Genomic DNA, 20,728 nt, shown 5'->3' on the forward strand with positions numbered 1-20,728 from the left:
CGCTGTCATTTATAAATATTCGATAATTCGTTTAAGAAGCTTTAGGTACATGTTGATCGATATTTTTGTGTATGTTATCTCAATTAAAATCCCATTAAAGGCTCTAATTTTGACATGAATAATATAGATTTCTTGGGGCGAGTTCCCTGTTTATATACACGTGCGCCTATTTCTATGCCAGTTCTATGCACGTTGCCTTCGCACGTTGCTTAAACCAAACGGGATAGCGGTATTGGCTGTCCGTTCGTTATCGTCAGCCAGCGTACGCAGCTGGCGGCCGTGACAGCGGTATTAGCGGTAACGGTGGCCGAAAGAACCGCGGTCGCGGTTAGTCGGACCGCAGTCCACGTCGACGGCGGTTGTGTGCTCTTGAAAGACTCTCTTCGCGACTGCAGCGAACTTTGCTCGCGCGCCGGACAATGAAAGACACAACGGACGAGAATCAAGGTATGTCCCGACGTTGAAAATAAGAAAATGCGGCAAGGAACTGAACGGAATCGCGCGTGGAGAACCAGAATTCAAAATATCCCTTGGAAATACATTCTGAGACTGTTACAAATTGCATAAAATATATATCGTGTTCTAAACCGATAAATAGGAACCAGATTCTATTTAGTTTCTACTTATTGTTAGAACGAAATATGTTTGCGACGATGCAGTAGTCGGAATTTGAGTAATTAATTACGCTGCAAGAATCAACTCCGATGGACAGCTTTACTTAGAAAGAAGGAAGAAAGACATTAATATCATTGGCTACGGGCAATAAGCACATTTTGTCGAGCACGACGAGCTCCGTTGCTATTTTTACGTCGGCTTTAAGGATCGACACTACATATGTTGTATTCTTCGAACCTTAGCGCATCATGTGAGAGTACGCTACGCTTGTCACGCTCGCGCATATCAATGTGATATGCAGCGCAAACGCAAACTCGTGGCCGCGAACGCGCGTCACAATCGCATCGCGTGTCTCGCGCGCCACGTGCGAGGACGTTCTATTTTCGCACCGCGAATTTTCGACACGAAAACCGAGCGCAGCTCTCTCCGTACCGTATCCAGCTCTCCGGTTTCTTCAGCCTTGTCCAGACCAGTCCAGACCAAACGGAACGTTGTCGGAAACACGTGTTGCCGCGACAGTGCATTCGACAAAATTCAATTTTGAATCTAAGAAATTGTAGGATACTGTCACACACATTGTTGTCGACAAATATTGCAAGCAACTTAGGAATGTAGGCGACATCGTGTCGACGACAATGTTTCTCGGTCTAGACGAAGCTTTCGTATAACAGCGAGAAGAGGCGGATGTAAATAGGTGCACGTGAGCGAACTCCGCTGTATTAGTCATTATTAAATATTGTTTTACCTCCTTCTTCGAAGCAGAGTCGTCACATTCCTTCCTCTTCTTTTTCTTCTTCATCGGAGTCTCTCCACAATTCCTCAGGATAAGTATTTGTCTGCCGGGCCTGGCGGCGGAAAGAAACGAGAAAAAAAGTTTAACTATACGAGAGAAAGAGATGAGAGGCAAAAGTAAACTGTAAGAGAGAAAGATACGAGAGATGAAATTAAGATGCAGCTAGGCAGAGACTGTAGTCAAAACGACATTAAATAACGTGGTGCTGCAATCCCGCTAGTTGAAAATTTACTTAAAGAAGAAGAAGAAGAAGAAAAACGAAGAAGAAGCAAAGGTAAACATTCATTTAAAGAAGAAGAAAATATAAATCTTGGACATATATAGGTCCACCTTTTGTCATTGCAGGGACAAATCTACGTATTCAGATTCTAAAAGTCTCGAAGGAGAGACGTGCAAAGAGTTCAGGAGGTGTGTAATTAAGATGCAACCACGGCGATGTAACTGGACAACTTCGCCTTGTGTTTCATAATGTCGCATTTACTCGCAGTTGAGCGTTAATTATGAATCGACAAGAATTTTATAGACTCGCAAGTCACGCTTTGTTAGAACACGCCAACGATACACGCTCACGTAGCCGCGTGAAAACGTAAAAGTGTGACGTACAGGGTATCCGGGAAAACAAGATTGATCTTAAAAACAGATTAAATATATTTATTTTCAGCTGCATCTTTCGTATATATAAATAATTTTTTTACATTGCGAGCAGATACGTGATTAGAATTTCAAAGAAAAAACGCAGGTAGCTGCGAGGAGATGTGGAAAGCGCTGCCGAGAAAAAGGGAAAAAAGATAAATTTATTTAGAAGAGTGCTTCAGAGGTTTCTTTCAGAGAGAATGACGTTTAAAGAATTTTTGAAATTCAAATTTCACAAAGGGTAAACTGCTTCTCGATTATTCTTCCCCTTTTATAAATTTCGCGTCGAAGACGCGAGAAATAATGGCCTGAGAAAGAAACTCGAGGTTTCGACTCCGGACACCCTTTATATCGCTCGACTTTGCACATTACACGTCGCCTCGTTTCTCACTCGAGGACTCGCGGAAGAAAAGGAGAAGACGGAACAGAGACGGAACGGACACATTCACGTCCGAGGATGTATCACAGCGAAAGTTAATCTCCTGACCGGGATTCGAAATTTGCACGAGAATTAAAGCGGCGGACTAGGGTTCGTTCCTCGTAACCCGAGTACCTACTTCATATTTTTTTTTCATCATCTTTTTTCTTTTTCTTCGATGCGTAAATACACACCTATCTTATTTTAAGTATTAGCATAGCACAGCTGTGAGGATCAGGTTTTGAGCGATATATTTCTGTCTGTACCCACATAGCATGCATATCAAAAAGACGTCCAGAAAATATCCCGCGAAGATATCCTATCTCCTAAATATATCTTCAGGATATCTCCTGGACGTCTTTTTGATATGCATGCTATCATGTGGGTATGTTAACCCAAAAACGGGCGCCTGGAGTGATTTTTACCCCAAGTTGAAAGAATAAATCTCACGTCAGAGAATAATTTTAATGTGTTTCTTTCGGTTTTTTAATATTTTTTGGTCTCTCCTTACTTTTTTCAGAAAAAAAGTTGAGTAAATCTATATACATATTGTGCTCAAATATTAATTATAAAAAAAAATAAAAATATGTAATTAATAACAATGACTTATTTTAATTAGAGTATAAAAAAATCACCCCAAGTGATATAAAAACCTTTAAAAAAATCAGGCGCCCCTGGTTAAACAAAGTTAATAGATGCTTTCCATTTACATCAAAACTCAAATAATTCTCACTTGTGACGTCATTCTCTGTCTTTATTATTCATTAAATTGCCAACAAGGATAGAACGAGTCACAATAAGTGAGAATTATCTGAGTTTTGATGTAAATGGGAAAAACCTAATAATTCTATCTATGTTAATAGTACACAATATTGATAATTTAAACGACCAAAACTGAGTTAAACAAGAGTTTGATCGAATAAGTTACCTCGTAATCCAATCTTCAAAATCGTTTCAAAGTACGATCTCGTGACGCTGTACGTTCCATCGACTTAAAACTACCCACAAGGGTTCGAAGTTAAAATCAGATGTGGAACGATTTTGAATATAGGGTCGGACCGTGCGATTACCACCCTTAACGAACGGAAGGGTTGAACGATACGGCGCACGGCGCTGCCAACCCTAACCTGATCTGACGTACGCTGCGACAGTGCGACGGCGGCCGGCGTCGGGGGCGTCGGGACGTCTCTGTCCACTGCGGTCATCACCTCGCTGCAGCGTCCGCGACACGTGTCGCGCGCGTGGTCGCGCGGCATGACGATAGGTATAAGCTCACCCCCGCTCAAACCCTTATCCTTGGCGATCGAGAAACGCTGGTCCACGTTCGGGCGCGGATCTACGGCGAAGAAAACGGACGAGGGAGACGAAAAATAAGCGAGCGAATCTCCGGGTGATGCGACGCCGCAGTGCTGTCCACCCTCCCGGCCGCGCGTGTCTTTTCATAGTTTTCATCGATCTTCCACGCGGGAGTAGCGCGTGCCAGCGATAAATACGACACGCATCGTCGTCGCCGTCTCGTTCCCTTGCAAGACGTTTTGCACATCCGATGCATTTATCCGCGCGATCTTGGACGCTTCGCGTCCTCTGGGTGACACAGCACTCGAAGGGGTGTACACTGCAATCTTTTTCCTTATGCTTGCAGAGACCGACGTGTCCGCGCTGTGCATCGATGTGTCGAGGGTGAAATCGTTGGCCGGAGAACCGCGGAAATCCGTAAGTCACCTTTATTCTCCTTGTCGCAGTTTGCTGTCGTGTTTGAATTTTTTGTATAGTGACGCAGCCGATTATTATCTCTCGGCCCTTTCTTGAAAACAAGGGTTTTACTTTTGCCGTTATCGCTATAATTACTCTTTAACTCTTTGCGGTCCGAATTATTTATCGTAAATGAACGAGGTTCAAGTGTCTCGTTTAATTGGCGGACCTAATAAAAATAAAAAAATTCTTATTATCTAGAGGGATTTATGAAGATCCCGAAAGTACAATTTGCATGCTCATTATAATTTTGCATCTGATTCGGATGTATGGAAATACTATGCGATAGATCACCACGAAACATAATAAATTGATCAAAGACAAAGGAGCATCGAGCAGTAACATTATATAATAAATTGAATCCAGCTCGACGCAGGACATCAAAGGGTTAATATTATTCCGCGTATCTTTATGAAAGTAGTTGTTAATAATTCGATAGAGCTATACCGTTGCCTGTATATCCTTTGCGAGTGGTACAGGCTTTCGCAGAAAACGTTGTTATCAGAATAATTTAAATTATCGCATATATATAACGAGCGTTTAAAAGATTATTAGCGCCTCGTATGCGAGAAAAGTATGTATTTTACGAAAACTTTTGCGCCAGGTACTCAATGGCAAGTCAATTTGTATCGTGTGATATATTTCTTTTTACATCACGTATAGCGAACAAGCTCAAATTATTATACGGACAGTTAATGTCGATGCAGTAGATTATTATTATTCTAATCAGGACAAAAACAAAAAGATACAACGTACAAGTGTACTCGAATGATTATATTGGCGATCATTTCATTCAATCCTGATTTTGTTAATTCAATCGGAGTGACGCATATCTCAATTATCACGTCACGCCATTTTCACTTCTTCCAAACCAGCTAGTTTATTTGCTTCTCTAATCCCCCGCAATATACTATCATTTAAAAGTAATGTGACTCTCTGGTTTTTCTATAGATACTTTTCTATGGATTACTAATTTTTGATATTATAATCTTGGTGATTTTTTCTTTTTAATCATATATATAACTTTAATTATAAATTATACAATAATTTAATATATTTTTTAATATACATATTTTCCCTGGATGATTTAAAATTTCTTCTACTTTGATCTATTACAGTTTAATTGATTTGAGAACAAAGTTGAGCGAGCCGTTATAAGTTTATTAAGTAATTAAGATGCTCTCTGTATATCTCCTTGTAATAAACAGAATTATACATCAAAGTAGTGTAGTCGATACAAGTGAAGTTTTCAAAGAAAGTGCTGAGATTATGAATATATTAAAGTATCGCTAATAAATAATTGATCGCTTTGCTAATGTGACACTCACGATTTATATAGTGATATATGTTACTTTATAATGTGGTATATTAAACTGAGGAAATATCTATCTATATTTATAGAATTATCAGAGCCGGAATACATCACAGATATGGATATTGTAGCCAAAATTTGATTCTTTGACAGAAGGGTAGAGCATGTGTGCGCGTGTGTATGCCCTTAAGACAAACGGTCGGAGGGTATATTCGGGTTCTATGACAAATTCATAATAATGCATGGTTGGCTATCTAAACAGTTTACAGGTATGCCCATGGTGTGTGGTTTTGTTGAGTTTTGTTCCATCATTCCGTCCTGGCTTTTCCATGTTATCACTGATTGGTCTACGAGGGTGCAGAACACACTACATATTGCTTACGATGCTTAGTTACGTGAGCGGTATGGTCTTCTGATTTTACATATCGTAAATTTTGTATTTTAAGAGATTGGTGAAGCCCGTACGCTACCTTAAATGATATCGACGTGTCCGCTTATTCGCGAAAATCGGAACTTCTTTTTTTCTCTCTTTTTCTACAAGATCAGTAAAGAAGAAGAAAATTTAGTTGGAAATATTCATTAGAGATTCGCTAGGATTAATTACGTTGATATAATCCAATTATAACCCGCAATATCACAATGTGTTAAACGATCTTTATTATTAATTATTATGCAAAGCGGACGATATCTGAGGATTCTGGGTCATGATATGAAATTATCAGAATTCATCTTCCATACATCGCCATATTAAGACTCGTGCCATCAGATGCTGCAAGTAACGTTTATAGATTATGTTGCAATTTGTATTTGCATTAAACACATTATTTGCAATCTTTACGTGACTATACTGCTGAACAGAGAATAACGGTAGCTCGTAAATATTATAATAATCCGCAAGTTGTGCTATCCGTAAAAATTAACAGATAAATTTTTTGAGCTGTATCGCCCCTGTTACGCATAATAAATGTTTGTTGTGCGTAATAAGCCATTCACCTTTCACTTAAAAGGAGAAGATTAGAAGAAACGCTTTTTCTGGTATGACATAATTTCTGACCCGTGTAATTTCTTTTATAGGAGTGTAATAATGCACACGATGCCGATCCCGGTGGATGGACACCGTTGCTGGTACTGGGCGGTGCCACTTGCTGCCTGGGATCAGCATTACCAGCAGGATATAACATAGGCGTCATGAACAATCCTGCTCATGTTCGTAGTAGACCAATATGCGATTCCGTCGAGCACGCAGTGTTATCTGAAACTATACTGTCGTATATTCGGCTTACAGCTTATGCAATCGTTCTGCAATGATAGTATCTGGGAAAAATATAACGTACAGTTGTCCAGCCATGAGCTCCAGATACTCTGGTCCGCTATAGTATCGGTCTTTCTTATCGGAGGTGTGTCTGGATCTTTAATTGCCAGTTGGCTGAGCGACAGATTCGGACGGAAAGGCGCGCTGAGCGTTGGAAATATTTGCGGGATCGTAGGAGCTGTTCTGTTCTTGCTCGTACGAACCATGAACTCGGTCGAGCTTTTTCTAATTGGCCGAGTGATCGTTGGTGAGTCAAGGAATCGTTAAGATTTAACCTTTCATCTTTCACCGGTCCTAATTGGACACTTATAATTAATGTGAAAGCACATAATTATAGCGACAGGCATAATTTTAGCTGAAGGCAAGTACGAGCCTTCAATTTCTTTCTTCAATTTGGTTTTTGAATCTGCGTGATATATAATGTTTCGGAATATTCGTAGGACTCTCTGGCGGTCTAGCTACTGCTTTGCTCCCGATGTACATGACAGAAATAGCGCCTTTAAAATTGAGAGGTGCCGTCGGAGTCTTGTGTCAATTGGGCATCACCTGTGGCGTGCTGATGGGCCAGATCGCCGGGCTCAACACTGTCTTGGGCACTCCCGAATCCTGGCACATAATGTTAGCATCTTTCTCACCGCTATGCCTCATCGCATTATTATTAACTATCACTTTGCCAGAAAGTCCAAAGTATCTGTACATAATTAGAGGGGAACAGGGAAAGGCTCTTAAAGGTGCGTACAGCTGTTTTACGAACGACCATCCGAGTGTATAAGTTTTTAATCGTTTCACAATCTACGTTTTAGCTCGTGTTTATCACTTTTATATTATGAATTCTGATTCTTTTTAGAACTTAGTCGTTTGCGCAACATGGACATAATGCTCCTGCAAAACGAGATTGCTGGCTTGCAAGAGGAACTAGCGGTGAGATCGACAAGCAAGACGTGGAGCATTAAGCGCGTGTTGAAAGAGCCGACCGTGAGACTACCTCTATTCTTAGTGTGCCTCATGCAATTTGGTCAGCAACTCAGTGGCATTAACGCAGTCTTTTACTATTCGAACACGATATTTCTCGGGGCTGGCCTGGGAATTACCGGTGCTCAATATGCGACCCTAGGCACTGGTGTCGCAAACATCGGGATGGCAGTTATCTCCGTGCCGATAATGTCATTATTCAGCAGAAGAAAAGTATTCTTCCTGAGTTGTTACTTATGCATAGGATGCCTTATCGTCCTGCGCATCTCTATCGCACTACTCGTAAGTAAACAGTTTTAGTAGCATTGTATATTAAAATTTTACGATTTTATCATGTTACAATTTCAGTAATGTATGTAGATGATGGATTAAAAAAAAAATAATGTTAAAATTAATCTTTATACAGCACAAAGCCTCGTTCATGCCATGGGTTTGCACTGTCTCGGTGCTAGCGTACGTTATATTTTACGGCATTGGTCTCGGTCCTATACCGTTTTTCATCGGCTCCGAGCTATTCGACGTCGGTCCTAGACCTGCCGCTATGTCGTTAGGTAGCGTGTTCAATTGGGGAGGGAACTTCCTCGTCGGGATGATGTTCCCCTTGTTACAGGCTGCGATCGGCTCGTACGTCTTCCTAATCTTCGCTGGGGCCATACTGATCTTGGTGCAGATCAATCAGTACGTAACACAGTTTTATTGTTGTTAGTCAACGCACTGTACTCTGTTCGCAGCGTAACGTGAACTGTTGTTATTTGTTACAGAATCTACTTGCCTGAAACGCGAGGTCGAAGTACGACGGATATAGCGGCAGCCATGACTCAAGGTTTCAAGGCAAGACCGAATGCAACACTCTTTGCGTAGATCAATTGCTTAACGTAACTCGATTAAGTACTTTTTATACGGTTTTTTAACAAAATCAACAAATTGTTGTTACACTCGTACGCGAGTGACATTTCGCGCGTTGCTCACAACCGGTTTCATACGATCGAATGCACGAGTAATTTATTCGAGCGAGATTCAGGTACACCATGCGAGCGAGTTTTATACACTATTGTCTATTTGTATATATTCCATCCCGTAAATATCGGAAGCAATGGCGTAGAATGGTATCTCGTACACGCGAAGATGATTAAAGTAGCGCGGCTAGGATTTTTACATTTTATACAATATCACGTACGATCACTGCCAATACGTAACATCAATTTATTCGAAGAGTTGCAATATTTAATATTCAACGTTCTTGAAAAATCTTACAAAATTTTCGCTGCGCACATACATACCTATAGTAAATACATATAATTTATACAAATTTGCAACTAGCATCAATTGGGTCGTGTTCTAAAATTGCTGTATAGTTGATCTAGCTGCTCGTAAAATACCAGGCACAGAACCGTATGCGGCGCTATCCTCAACCACGTTGGGAACGTTCCTTTGTACAGACCGGTCAGACCCTCAGTACGGAATATCTTGATGAGCGCGTCCCCGAGTCCTTTGTACAGGGTACCTTTTCCGTTGGCGTCTGTCTCTGCATTTGCATACGTTTAAAATCACACATTTAATACAAGCTGATGACTTTCAAAGACAGCAATAAAAACGCATAAAGTTCGCTTTCTTTACGAAATTTGCGACGCTATTAAACGGTCTGGCGTAAGGGTGATACACCAATTCCTCGATTTTCTAAATGTTCTCTCTAATCGAGCGTTTCACATTACGGTGTCAAGAAACTTTATGACGAGTCCTTTACGCAAAGCATATTTATAGTCACCCGCGTTAGGATCGTATTTATAGTTGCGCATTACATCGCATTGTATTTATAGTCGCGTATGCCAAGTTAATATATTACCGTGAGATGCGATTTTGAGTCGAGCGAACGCGACAGGAAGTGATATTTTATCGGATAAGAATGAGTACGTTCTACATTTTGCCGAACGAATCCGACTCTCTTCTCTCTCGACGAGAGTTTATACAAAATTTCAATTTTGTGCAAATGTCGTTCATTGTTATAAGTTAACACGACACAATCGTGGCCTTTGATAAATCGCGCGTTTAACGTTTAGCAGATACTACGCAATTTCTTGCGCAGTATACTTACGTTGATTGTACAATCGCGTGGCCAGGACGTCGAACGGCTGCATGGTGATGGCTACGCAACTACCTCCGATCACGGAGGCCAAGAAGGTCAGCAGTATCGGGCGATCTGGAAATATCTGAAAGAAATTAAGAACGCTCCGTTGCGCCGTACAGCGACGAGTGATCCTCGAATCTCGCACTGAGGTCTACCGGACTACCGATCGGCGCTTTCATACACCTCGATTTAGGAAATCTAAACTGCAGCCTTGATGGAAAAATGTCTTAGATTTTTTTGTACGAATTGGAACGTTTTTCAGAACAACTCACATCAAATAAAATGAAATATTTTAGAATTTTCTTGTATCCAACACATCTTTGTAGAAATAAATATGCGGAATTTATCAGAAATTTTCATACATACAGAAGTATCTGAAAAATTTTACATATGATTTCAGAATTTTTTACAAGACAATCTAAGACATGAGAAATTCTTAGACAATTTCTAAGAAAATATAAGAAATTTTTTCACCCCAAAGAGAGATTAAGATTTCTTTTATATTTTAAAGTCATGGCACGCGTGACCGGCATTCCTTTGGTTGCTCGCCGGCCAAATTCCTTTCGAAAATTGCTGGCGTCGACGAGAGCGAAGGAAACTCGAGACCTCAATGCGAGGAGGGAGGTATCTGGAAACGAGCGTGGAGACGATCAAGTGTCATTTACATTTAACGAGCGCAGCCAGTCCGACGCTAATCCGAAGGTGGTCAGCTGCGTCGCCGAGCCAACGAATACGCGCGGCATGTTGGCGTTCCATCCTCGATATAGAGCCGTGATGCCACCCTCCATCCACAGGAACCTGAAGGCGTCCCACGAACCTGAGTGATTGTGCTGGTAGCCTACGGCGATGGTTTTCGCGGATTGCGCCTGTAACTGCGTCTTGACCTGGAATAATTGTACATACGATCCGATTAATCCACGTGCGAAGTGTAGCGCGCCGACCCGAAACTTATTACCTACATTTCTAGGCAAAGATATTTTTTTATATCTTATACTTTTATTAAATCAACTTTTGGCCAGAGACATTTGTACGTGTTCACTTGCGAGCAACCATACTTTTTAGTTTATTTTATGCCGTATCTTGTAAATCTATTTCGTAATTAATTTTATTCAAGATCACTTCGTGGCAAATCTGATGTAAAGTATCCTTCAAGTTCTCGAACGGGTATAGGTGCCATTAAATCTTGAAAATTTTAAAAATCCTCATTGTAACAGGATGTGTATAATTTTGTATGTATTAGAAGGAACAGTCAACGGAAGAATCAATTTCAAGTTATAGTGTATATATCTTGATGAATAAAGAGACTCAAGGGCGATCGAGTAGATGATTACCAAATACAACGGACTGCCGAGGACGGCGCCGAGGCAGCCGGCCGTGCCGGACACCAGGGTGGTCCGCAGGACATCGGTGTTACCTCGCTTGTCGACGATCAGCTCGTACCTCTGAGCGGACTTGTACACACCCAGGCGGATGCCGTTGAGCACCACCTGGAAGGCGAGCGCGGGCACGAGACCCGCTTGCAGGGCCAGCACGCCCTCGTGCTTGGCTATGAGATACGCGGCGTGCAGGGTGTTCTTGTAGATCTTCGTGTACGAGCCCCGGGCCTCCAGCTCACCCTGCAACTGCAGCCGCACCTTCACCACGTCCATGGGGTTCGTGAAGAAGCCGGCGCCCACCGCCGCCAGGGCGCCGATCGCGAACTCCACGCCCGGTCTGAGGAAAATAGAAGTTGAGGAGTTAGAGAGATAGTCGAAAGTAAAAAAAAAAGTATCCTATTTCCTTTCCTTATCCTAATTTACGAATGTTGGAAAGTTTATTTAGAAATAGTACCTAATCCAACGCGATAATATATTGTCGGATACACTGAAAAATTATCTTCTTTCCTTTCCTTATTCTAAAATCTATGTAAATGTTGGAACGTTTAGAGATAGGTTGAAAACGCGATAATTGTCGGAGACACTATAAAATTATCTTTTTTCCTTCCTTATCCTAATCTACGAACACGTTGGACAGTTCATTTGTTACTCTGTTCGTTAGTGCAAAAGGAAAAGGAAAGAAAATAAATCTTTCAATCGATGTAATATTTTCTATTTTAATTTTATCAATTTTTATCAATATTTGTGCGAATAATATAGCGTTTGTATTTGTAAGTAAATAGTCGTCACGTGCAATAGTAAAATAAGATTCGTATGAAAAGTATTAAAAGATTTGTTGTCTTCCTATATTACATAAATTATAAAATTAAATTTAATATATATTATATGTAAAGAATTGGGAAATTCTTAATATACTCTTTTTAACGAAAAAGTTATTAGTTCGTAACGAGAATATTTTTCACAAAGTCACTATCGATTATTCTTAATTCATTTTGATTTAGTAAAGTGATTTCGATTATCAATTTTACAAACTGAACTACGAATTCCTTTTGATTCACCATATCACTCGCGTTCCCGGAAGTTATCGAGCATAAACGCGCTATATAGGGTGTCCCACTTAGAGAGTCACTTTTCATAAACTTTTTCGTCAGATATTTTATTAATGAAAAAGTAGAAGACCATCGTGCATTTGTCAGTCTTCAAATTCATTAAAACAATCTCCGAAAGACTTAAAGATCTTATTTTAATTCATTTTGAATCGGAGCTTTATTAGGACTCGAGTCTTCATTGAGAGACCGTGTGTTCCGACACAAGTCGAAAGCAGGAAAGAAAAGTGACTCTTTAAACACCTCGCACTTCGCGTCAGAGTGACTGGCCGGTCGATTGTTACGTAACACTCGTGAATCACGCGCCGCCGGCTAAAGCGGCACACAACTGGGCGAGATTGGGTCAAGAATAGTCGATGAACGAGGACGATGAAACGGGACGGTGCGCGACGATCCGACGCGATGAATGAAAATCCGTAACACAATGCTCACGTTTTCTCGGCGACCGCGCTCATCTCTCGGATAGGAAGAGATTGAGAGAGAGAGAGAGCTGATTTTTTTTCAAGCTGCTCCGATCCCGCTGGGGAGCAACGGCGGTTTATATCGGAGCGCTGCGCCGGCGGCGTCGCGTGCGTACTTACATTCGTATACGTGTATGTAGCAATCCTGACGTATGTTTACATCACATCCCCCGCGTCGACAGCGTTTACACGCGCGATAACAGCCATTTAATTATCGGGCTGTATTGCATGCTACTGATGCCGCAACTTTTAGCTTAGGGGATATATAAATTTCTAATATCTCAAAATATTTTAAAAACCTCGTTCTCTCGAACAAAGTAACAGACTATCCTTAATATAATATAAATCGTTTATCTTGTAATTTATATTACAACTATTTGTCACAAAAGTTTCAGGAACTTTATCTGAAACACACTTTCGACACAAAGACCGTATTTCTATTCTAAATGGATCCCGTTCTTCGCATATGCTGACCTTTACCCTGTTTTTATCTTTTCTAGTAATTCTAGAGTTTCTTTTTCCAGAGAATTGCTATACTTGGTATCGCGCTTTTGATTATTATTTTAATACTTTGTTTTCGCGAGTTGAGAAATCGGGTTACGTTATCAACAATTTTAATAGAACATATTACCATCTTATCGTCATAGGCTTAATCGAATAGAAACATCTTACCGATCCATCAAAATCACTGCTATCAAACGTAACGAAGAGTCTCGACACAATTTTGTTCATTTCAGGGCGATAAATTTCTTTTGCATATATCCCACAATATAGCCTTCTTAAATTAAAATAAACTACATAAAGCATTTGAAATTAGAGACAAACTTTATTGTGAGTGCTTATAACTAATACCTAAACGCCGTCCATGTTGCAGAATAGAAAAAATTTTATTTTCTTAACGGTAATCATGTTAAATATACAATGTAATAAAAATTCTTAAAATTAATTGAAATAAAGTTATAATTACGAAATTATGTACACTTTATACATGGAAACAGGTCTTGTATTCGTTAGCCCAAGCCAACAAATAGTCGTTTTCTTCGATATCCATCTTGAAATGGTGTAATTAGGCGACGGATAAACTTCCGCCAGCTTTGGAAATCTTTGCGATCTCTTCCTTGAATTTTGCGATAGTCTCTTTCGCCAGGGTCAATTTCTCTTTCAAATCTATCACTTCGAGTCTTATCTTGTTGCGTGCCTCCATGATGTCCTTCATCGTAGATTCCTTCAATGCCTCAACTGCAGGAATAATTATAAATTTGTTAAATTATCATCGAATTAATCCAAGGCGAGACAATTACAGCACAATTATACGAACAGTCTGTATTGTGTCGCCAAACCCCGAGCGTTATAGGTCTACTGGAACTTAGTAGATGTTGCATCAACGCGGTTGGATCTTGAAAAACTATCTCCTCGTAAAATTCGGACACTAGACTTTTCTTCCCCAACTGTATCTCAGGCGTCGATTGAAACAATTTCAGTATGTGATATATTGTTACCTGAAATTAATTCACTTTTTTTACGGCTGATAAAATAACACTCGGATTCGGCAAGTATCTTTCTATCTCTTAAACTTACGGGACGTTCGTTCGGATCGTGAAAGTAGATCTTAATGACTATCTCGAATTCTCCCCAGCCCGTTTCCGTCAACTCGTACGGCGGCTTCGTCACAATACGATTAGGATTGTTGTAACTCTCGTGCAATTTGAAATGCACCTTCTTCACGTAGGTGGACATATCCTCGTTGTGGTACGGCTTGACGTACACGGTCCATTGATGCGTGTGTCCATCCTCCTCCCTCTTCTTGCCAAAGTAACGTGCTACATTTCCGTAAACTATAGGCTTGACTATGGTAACGCCCTGTCACGAGCAAACCATTCAATAAAGTAACATGTCAAGTTTTAAAAATTAATTTTTATCATGCAAATGTTATGACGCCAAAATATTGTAGGTTATGTAATCAATATTATGTATGTTTTTTATTTAACTGAACTAGTATACATTCTCTGTACTTTAAGTGAAATAGATGTATTTTTGAAATTTAGCGAAAGCGAGAAAGGGAGTTATAGCGCGGTCCAACGCAGCAATAAAAAACAAACCTATCAATACAGTTATTCACTATTATTTTTTAGGTTACCTTTACTCTACCACCAGAATCTGGACCGAACTCGTTCGTAGATGCCATTACGTTCGTGATAAGCTTGAAAAATCACATATCTTTAATAAAGTCGCGATTCTGAAAAATTATTCGAACAACATTCTCTTTTTCAATGCTTCCAAGTTTTTTCTCATGTAAATTATAAATATTTACTGCAATTTTTTAGCGCTACGTAACGGACGCCGGAAATACTAGAAATCAATATGGCGGCGCATCAGCGCGTAGTTTAAATATAAATTCAATATATCGTTCATCGGGATATATTCGAAAATGTAGAATACATTTTTGTGAGAAAAAACTAATATCTTAGTAATTAAAAATAAAATTTTATTCTATACATCTCCGCTTCTTCGCCAGAAATATATCCTGTATAACTTTTTATATAATTTTCATAAACACGCTTACCTTTTATTTTTCCTCCTGCAATCTGTAGAAAAATATTGAAGAAGCTTACATCCTGATTAATATCTTGCGTTAATATTCGTCATGTATACCGAACAAAAACACATTCGTGTTCTGAATAAACAACGTGCAGTTCGCAGAATAAATCTCTCCTACATAACTCGTCAAACAGGAATATCTAAATCAGTAGATAAACTCATAAAATTGCATGTGTTATTTATTATATATATGTTTCTCATCGAGCGAGATACATATCCATAATCGAAATCCGTAATTCAGCTACTTAATATACAAGATCGCAACGTATATGTTAGACAACGGACTGAATTGTAACGTGTTCGTTAGCTTGAATCGGAAGTATTTATCGCACAATCTAAGGTATTGTACTATATGTCTCGAATACCTTTACGTAGTCGAGTGTATTATTATCAACGTCACAATTTTACGATACTTGGATCCGCCTCCTGGAAGTCTCTAAGCATCCGACAATTTTCAAGATGTTTGAAATATGGATGTAAAAAAAAAAAGAGAAGAAAAATCTGCTTTCAGATTCGCGAGAGCGCTTCGAAGTATCTGCCGAACGAGAAAGGGATACATAGGATTCTGTTGTGGAACCACATGTAAACATCGTGTAAGTATATTGTCTGTCAGACAATATACTTTTCTCCGGCAAGAAGCAAATACTTCAAGGCGCGCACTGGTCGAAGGACACACGCGCGAGTCCATACGCTTGTCTAGAAAAATCAATCTTGTCGTCTAAAAAACGCGTTATACACACGTTCATCAGGCTCTTCTCGTCGACGATCATCCCTGTATCACAATATGTTCTTCTCGCTACCTACCTAAACGCCAATCAAAAAATATAAAAATCACAAAACACACGCGCCGCAGCGTGTATGCGATCGTCGCACGGAACCTGCGTCGTCGCGGAGGATCTTCCACTCGTGCCCTATGGGCTTTTCATAGGGCACACCGTCGATCGCGCTTCGTCTCTAGCTCGCTTTTTGACACGTGTAGGAAGAAAAGGGCTCGGATGCGCGCTGATTCACGTACGCGAGAAGGGGCGGGCGGCAGCCAGCTGCCGAATCTATGCTGCTTCAGTGTCTCGGTATATCAACGGTAGGGAATAGCTGCGTCGTGCTTTACGAAATTCGTTGTTATCACGTGCGTAGTAGCTTCCCCTTCCCTCGGAATTGCTCGTCTAGATATCCCGGGATCTGAAAATTGAAAAGTTCCACAACGGGCATTTTAGCGTTTAGCCGAGATACGTGCGCTGCGGAGAGAAAAAGAGCAATCTACATGATAAACGCAGACTGAGAAGGATATATGTTTCTCTATCGAGGATACATGCTCTACCAGATTTGCCACAAAGAGACTTTATTAGCATTGAAACAATCGAGATCAGCTGCTATGCTACAGCTCCGACCTTTGAGCCTTTAATGGATAACTTTGCCCTCGCGGTGCTATCGTTATCTTACGCAAGAATATATGTATAATATTGCACATGTATAAGTATAATTTGCCTTGTGTAAGGAGATACAATCCATTTACGTGTGTCGTCTACACTTGCATTCTGTTAATCCTCTATAGATATATTGCCCGAATATAATTAATCTCATAAGTTTTTTAACTAAAAGATACAATCTTCAAAAATATATTATTCTATCGTAACTGAATTCGTTACTTTTCCTAATCGATCGGAATATATGTTTAATTTTCTACATAATTATCGACAACCATTACATTAATAAATATAAATTCTAAAAACTGTTGTCATCGTATCGCTGTGAATAAGCTTAATATATGAATACATATTAGTGTTTAGTACCATAACAATTTCGCAATATCGATGCTTATACTTGTACTTTCTGAAAAAATAGCACAGATAAATATAAATACAGATTAATAATTGTCCAGCAAGAATATGATTGTAAAAACAATCTTTTAACAATTCAAACAAGGCTAACATTATGTGACGTTATATAACAACATGATTTTATATAACGTAAACATATAAAATTTATAGTAAAGCACACAGGTAACACGTTTGTGTCCCAGATCCATAGGAAAAATGCATGCGACGAAATTTTATGGAAGTTCATAAAAGTGGTTTGTTTTTTGACGGATGCAAATGATTTCAGGATGAGGTTTTGATTAGATACAAGAAAATAACTCGTTTTTTCCACTATAGCTAACAGTGTCAGGTACTCTGGGAACATTAAAACATAAGCGACGCATAGGAATTAAATATTTTATCGGTGTAGAGTTTCGGTACCGGAAAATTAGCAAGCAAGCGGGAAGGTACTTGCTCTCGCCATCTCCATTCTCAGCAAATAAAGCACGCTCGAGGGAGGAAAACACAGTTGTTACGACTTTGATATGATAATTTCTACCTTTGGTTTCGGCCGATGAGTGTCCACGGCGTCTATCGGCAGGTGAATCTTTTCCATCTTGCAGCCGTAGGCGACCGGTGTTAATTTCACAATGGTATGCAAAGGTACTTCTAAGTACGGTAATTCATCTGAAATAGGAAGACCTTGATCTGAAATAGGAACAATTTGGACCAACCATATAGAAATAAAAAAACGGACAGCTCGGATATTTGTTTCTGCGTGTTAATGGTCGTATTAAAGAAGAATTTGTACAAAGAGAATAAGAACAGCTACTCCGCCACACGATCGAGCAGACAATTACGTCACTATAATCCGCTTTTGTGTGCACGACCATTTATCATTTATTTTCTCGATACATTTTAATACGTCGAAGGTCAAAAGTTGCACTTAGCGTCTCGATACTCCAATATCTCCATTCTTGAGCGTCATCACGTGCTCAGGCGTGTTACGCATCGAGCACTGACGACTCGAATCATTTTATTTGCACATGCAATTAATCGAGAACAGATTTCAATATCCTATGAGATATTAAATAATAATAAATAAATAATAAATTATGAGATATATACTGACCTGCATTTTTGTCCAAGAAGTACGCGAGTAAACACCGTATGACCGCTTGATGACAGACGACTAAAACGTTACCCTGACGTTCCAGCTCCATTATCACGGGCTCCAGTCGTGCAACGAGATCTTCGTAACTCTCCCCTCTTGGATAACGATACGAGAATTTGTTTTGATCTCTCGCGGCAAAGTCCGTAGGATATTTCGAGGCGATTTCTTCATAACTCATCTCTTCACAAATACCCTGTGATTCACAAAGAGAGGCAAAGATGAGAAATTGATTAATTAGCTAATCTATCCAGCGCTGTAACTTACGGCGTCAATTTCGTTGAGAGCCTTCCACCTTTCCTGCGGTGCCTTTACATCAACCGCGGTCTGAATGGTTCTCTTCAGCCAGCTAGTCCAAACTCTTAAACCCTATATGCAGATACAATGTCGTTTAACTGTTTAACATAACACGGGATAAGATTACTTCAAGAGTCAAGTGATCGCGATCAAAGTAACATGCGGAGAACAACAATGCTTTACATAATTCATGTAAAGTATGCACATTTTAATCTTTGAATATGTAGTATTTATCCTCAATTATAATTTTCTTAAATGGTCGTATCTGTTTATCTTCATATTATTAAAAAACGGAACTATAATGATCAGAATCAAAATTAAATAACAATTTTTATTGCGATATATATATATATATATACATATATATATTTATATAAAAGCATATAATAATTAAATCGATAAATTATATGTTGAAAAGGTCAAGGAAAGCTACCTGTATGTTCTGATTACTGATATATTCTGCTAATGCCTTGGCATATTCATGTCCCCGCTCGCTCAAGTCCGAATCGCCGCCTATCCTGCCATCGATGTTCATCAGGCTCTCACCGTGTCTGGTCAAGTAAATCGTGCGTGGCACAATATGAATGTTCATAAGATAGTAAACTATTCTACTTTGTATATGGCCTTCGTGCTTATGGACCAGCACCTTCTCGCCAGTGTTGTATATTTTCATGAACGACAGGTCGCTTTCGCGCTCCTCGTCCAACGGCTGGTATTTCTCCTGATAGTGCTCGATTCGCAGCATGAAATCCGCGAGCACATCCTCCTTCTTCATATTCGCGTAATCCGGACTACTGACTTTTACCTTGCAATAGAAATCATCTTTATGGTACATATAAATTTGTGAATCCTATATTTATTAATATAAATCATTAATTGTTAATTTACGAGAGACTGTGACGTAATAATAAACCGGTACTTCCATAATATTCTGCTCAACATTCTTCAAAACCATTTTTACAATATTAATCTTATTAATCGCAAAAGTTAAACTGGAGAGAGTTGATATTAATTAATTTTTATATATGTAGTGTACAGTATAACATTGTCCAGCTGGCTACCTTCTGTTTCTCAAGTACATACTTCCATAATATTCTGCTCGACGATCTCCGGATCATTGCACACCGACTCGACGAAGAAGAGCTTGAAGCCCATCTGGCATACGACGATGTCGCGTATAAGCTGGCGTCTCTCGACCGTCGAATTGGTGGCGTCGAAGACGGCCACCTCGCCGTCGCCGCTCTCCAGCCACTGGCACACGTCGTTCAAAGCGTCCTTTGCGCACTGCGTGCGTATCGCCATGGCCTTTATGTTGTCGGGACGGAAGAAGTCGTGGCATTGATAGGCCGTGGTGGCGTGCCGCCTGTACTCGCCCAGGTTGAAGACCTTCGTGTTGATGCCGATCCAATTGAGATATCGGCACAGCTTCTTGGATATGTAGGTCTTGCCGCGAGCCGGCAGCCCGACCATCGCAATCACATGAGGCTTGTTCACGAAATTCGCACGTTCACCTACGGAGAAGATGAAAATATGAAAATTACGTATCTAATAGAATTTGATATTGGACGAGAAATAAATTCCAGGAAATTAAATACATGAGAAATCGTTAATCCCTTAACTGACCGAGTTATTTCTGTTTCATCTGTTTAAATTGAATGTTATGTCATATTGATTTTAATGCCAGTTATACAATAACCCAAAATCCGCTTCAATATTACAGTATCAAGATATGCCAAATTCCGTTTCCGCGCGACAGATGTTCGTTCTGATTTCGCAATTAATATATTATCAGCTGTAATTTTGCTAGAACTGTGGTTTACAGTTTTATGTGTGCATGTACACACACACACACGCACGCGCGCGCGCACACACACACACACACACACACACACACACACACACACACACACACACACACACACACAAAATTAAAATTATAACACATAAATGTTACATATATATATATATAAATATATATATATATATATATA

At 39.8% G+C, this 20,728-nt stretch overlaps 4 protein-coding genes across 10 annotated transcripts in view; 1 reads left to right on the forward strand and 3 right to left on the reverse strand.

Moving 5' to 3' along the window:
• The first annotated feature begins 315 nt into the window (after positions 1–315).
• LOC112464577 (solute carrier family 2, facilitated glucose transporter member 1-like) lies at positions 316–9,113 on the forward strand. Of its 5 annotated transcripts, none has more exons than XM_025031647.1 (8): positions 316–447; positions 4,102–4,172; positions 6,598–6,729; positions 6,809–7,082; positions 7,276–7,566; positions 7,683–8,089; positions 8,214–8,485; positions 8,569–9,112. In XM_025031647.1, the coding sequence occupies exons 1-8, from the start codon at positions 420–422 to the stop codon at positions 8,666–8,668; spliced, it is 1,575 nt and encodes a 524-aa protein (XP_024887415.1). In that variant the 5' UTR covers positions 316–419; the 3' UTR covers positions 8,669–9,112. The 5 variants fall into 5 exon arrangements, with proteins under 5 accessions (XP_024887415.1, XP_024887416.1, XP_024887417.1 ...); XM_025031648.1 differs by lacking the exon at positions 316–447 and adding an exon at positions 3,626–3,723 and having other exon boundaries at positions 8,569–9,113; XM_025031649.1 differs by lacking the exon at positions 316–447 and adding an exon at positions 5,613–5,792 and having other exon boundaries at positions 8,569–9,113.
• Positions 8,991–12,957, reverse strand: LOC112464578 (solute carrier family 25 member 35-like). Of its 2 annotated transcripts, none has more exons than XM_025031654.1 (5): positions 12,847–12,957; positions 11,264–11,645; positions 10,598–10,816; positions 9,900–10,014; positions 8,991–9,332 (listed from the first exon to the last, which is right to left on the reverse strand). In XM_025031654.1, exons 1-5 carry the CDS (start codon positions 12,867–12,869, stop codon positions 9,130–9,132), a joined length of 942 nt encoding a protein of 313 aa, XP_024887422.1. In that variant the 5' UTR covers positions 12,870–12,957; the 3' UTR covers positions 8,991–9,129. The 2 variants fall into 2 exon arrangements, with proteins under 2 accessions (XP_024887422.1, XP_024887421.1); XM_025031653.1 differs by lacking the exon at positions 12,847–12,957 and adding an exon at positions 12,341–12,651.
• Positions 12,958–13,596: 639 nt separating this feature from the next.
• LOC112464587 (YEATS domain-containing protein 4) lies at positions 13,597–15,293 on the reverse strand. The gene is made up of 4 exons (XM_025031665.1): positions 15,013–15,293; positions 14,454–14,735; positions 14,194–14,374; positions 13,597–14,114 (listed from the first exon to the last, which is right to left on the reverse strand). The coding sequence occupies exons 1-4, from the start codon at positions 15,058–15,060 to the stop codon at positions 13,942–13,944; spliced, it is 684 nt and encodes a 227-aa protein (XP_024887433.1). The 5' UTR covers positions 15,061–15,293; the 3' UTR covers positions 13,597–13,941.
• A 341-nt stretch (positions 15,294–15,634) lies between these two features.
• LOC112464584 (6-phosphofructo-2-kinase/fructose-2,6-bisphosphatase 1-like) overlaps positions 15,635–20,728 on the reverse strand; it is a 7,220-nt gene continuing 2,126 nt past the window's right edge. Inside the window, exons 2-7 of one of the 2 annotated variants that reach the window (XM_025031661.1) lie at positions 19,821–20,248; positions 19,171–19,542; positions 18,708–18,809; positions 18,402–18,636; positions 17,829–17,977; positions 15,635–16,652 (exon numbers count right to left, since the gene is read on the reverse strand). In XM_025031661.1, the coding sequence (XP_024887429.1) occupies positions 16,596–16,652; positions 17,829–17,977; positions 18,402–18,636; positions 18,708–18,809; positions 19,171–19,542; positions 19,821–20,248 (1,343 nt within the window). In that variant the 3' untranslated portion in view covers positions 15,635–16,595. The remainder of the gene's footprint in view (positions 16,653–17,828; positions 17,978–18,401; positions 18,637–18,707; positions 18,810–19,170; positions 19,543–19,820; positions 20,249–20,728) is intronic. The other variant, XM_025031662.1, reaches the window with a different exon arrangement.

This window comes from Temnothorax curvispinosus, unplaced genomic scaffold (genome assembly GCF_003070985.1).
Source record: "Temnothorax curvispinosus isolate PA1 unplaced genomic scaffold, ASM307098v1 QBEX01014331.1, whole genome shotgun sequence".
Classification (NCBI taxonomy): Eukaryota; Metazoa; Arthropoda; class Insecta; order Hymenoptera; family Formicidae; genus Temnothorax; species Temnothorax curvispinosus.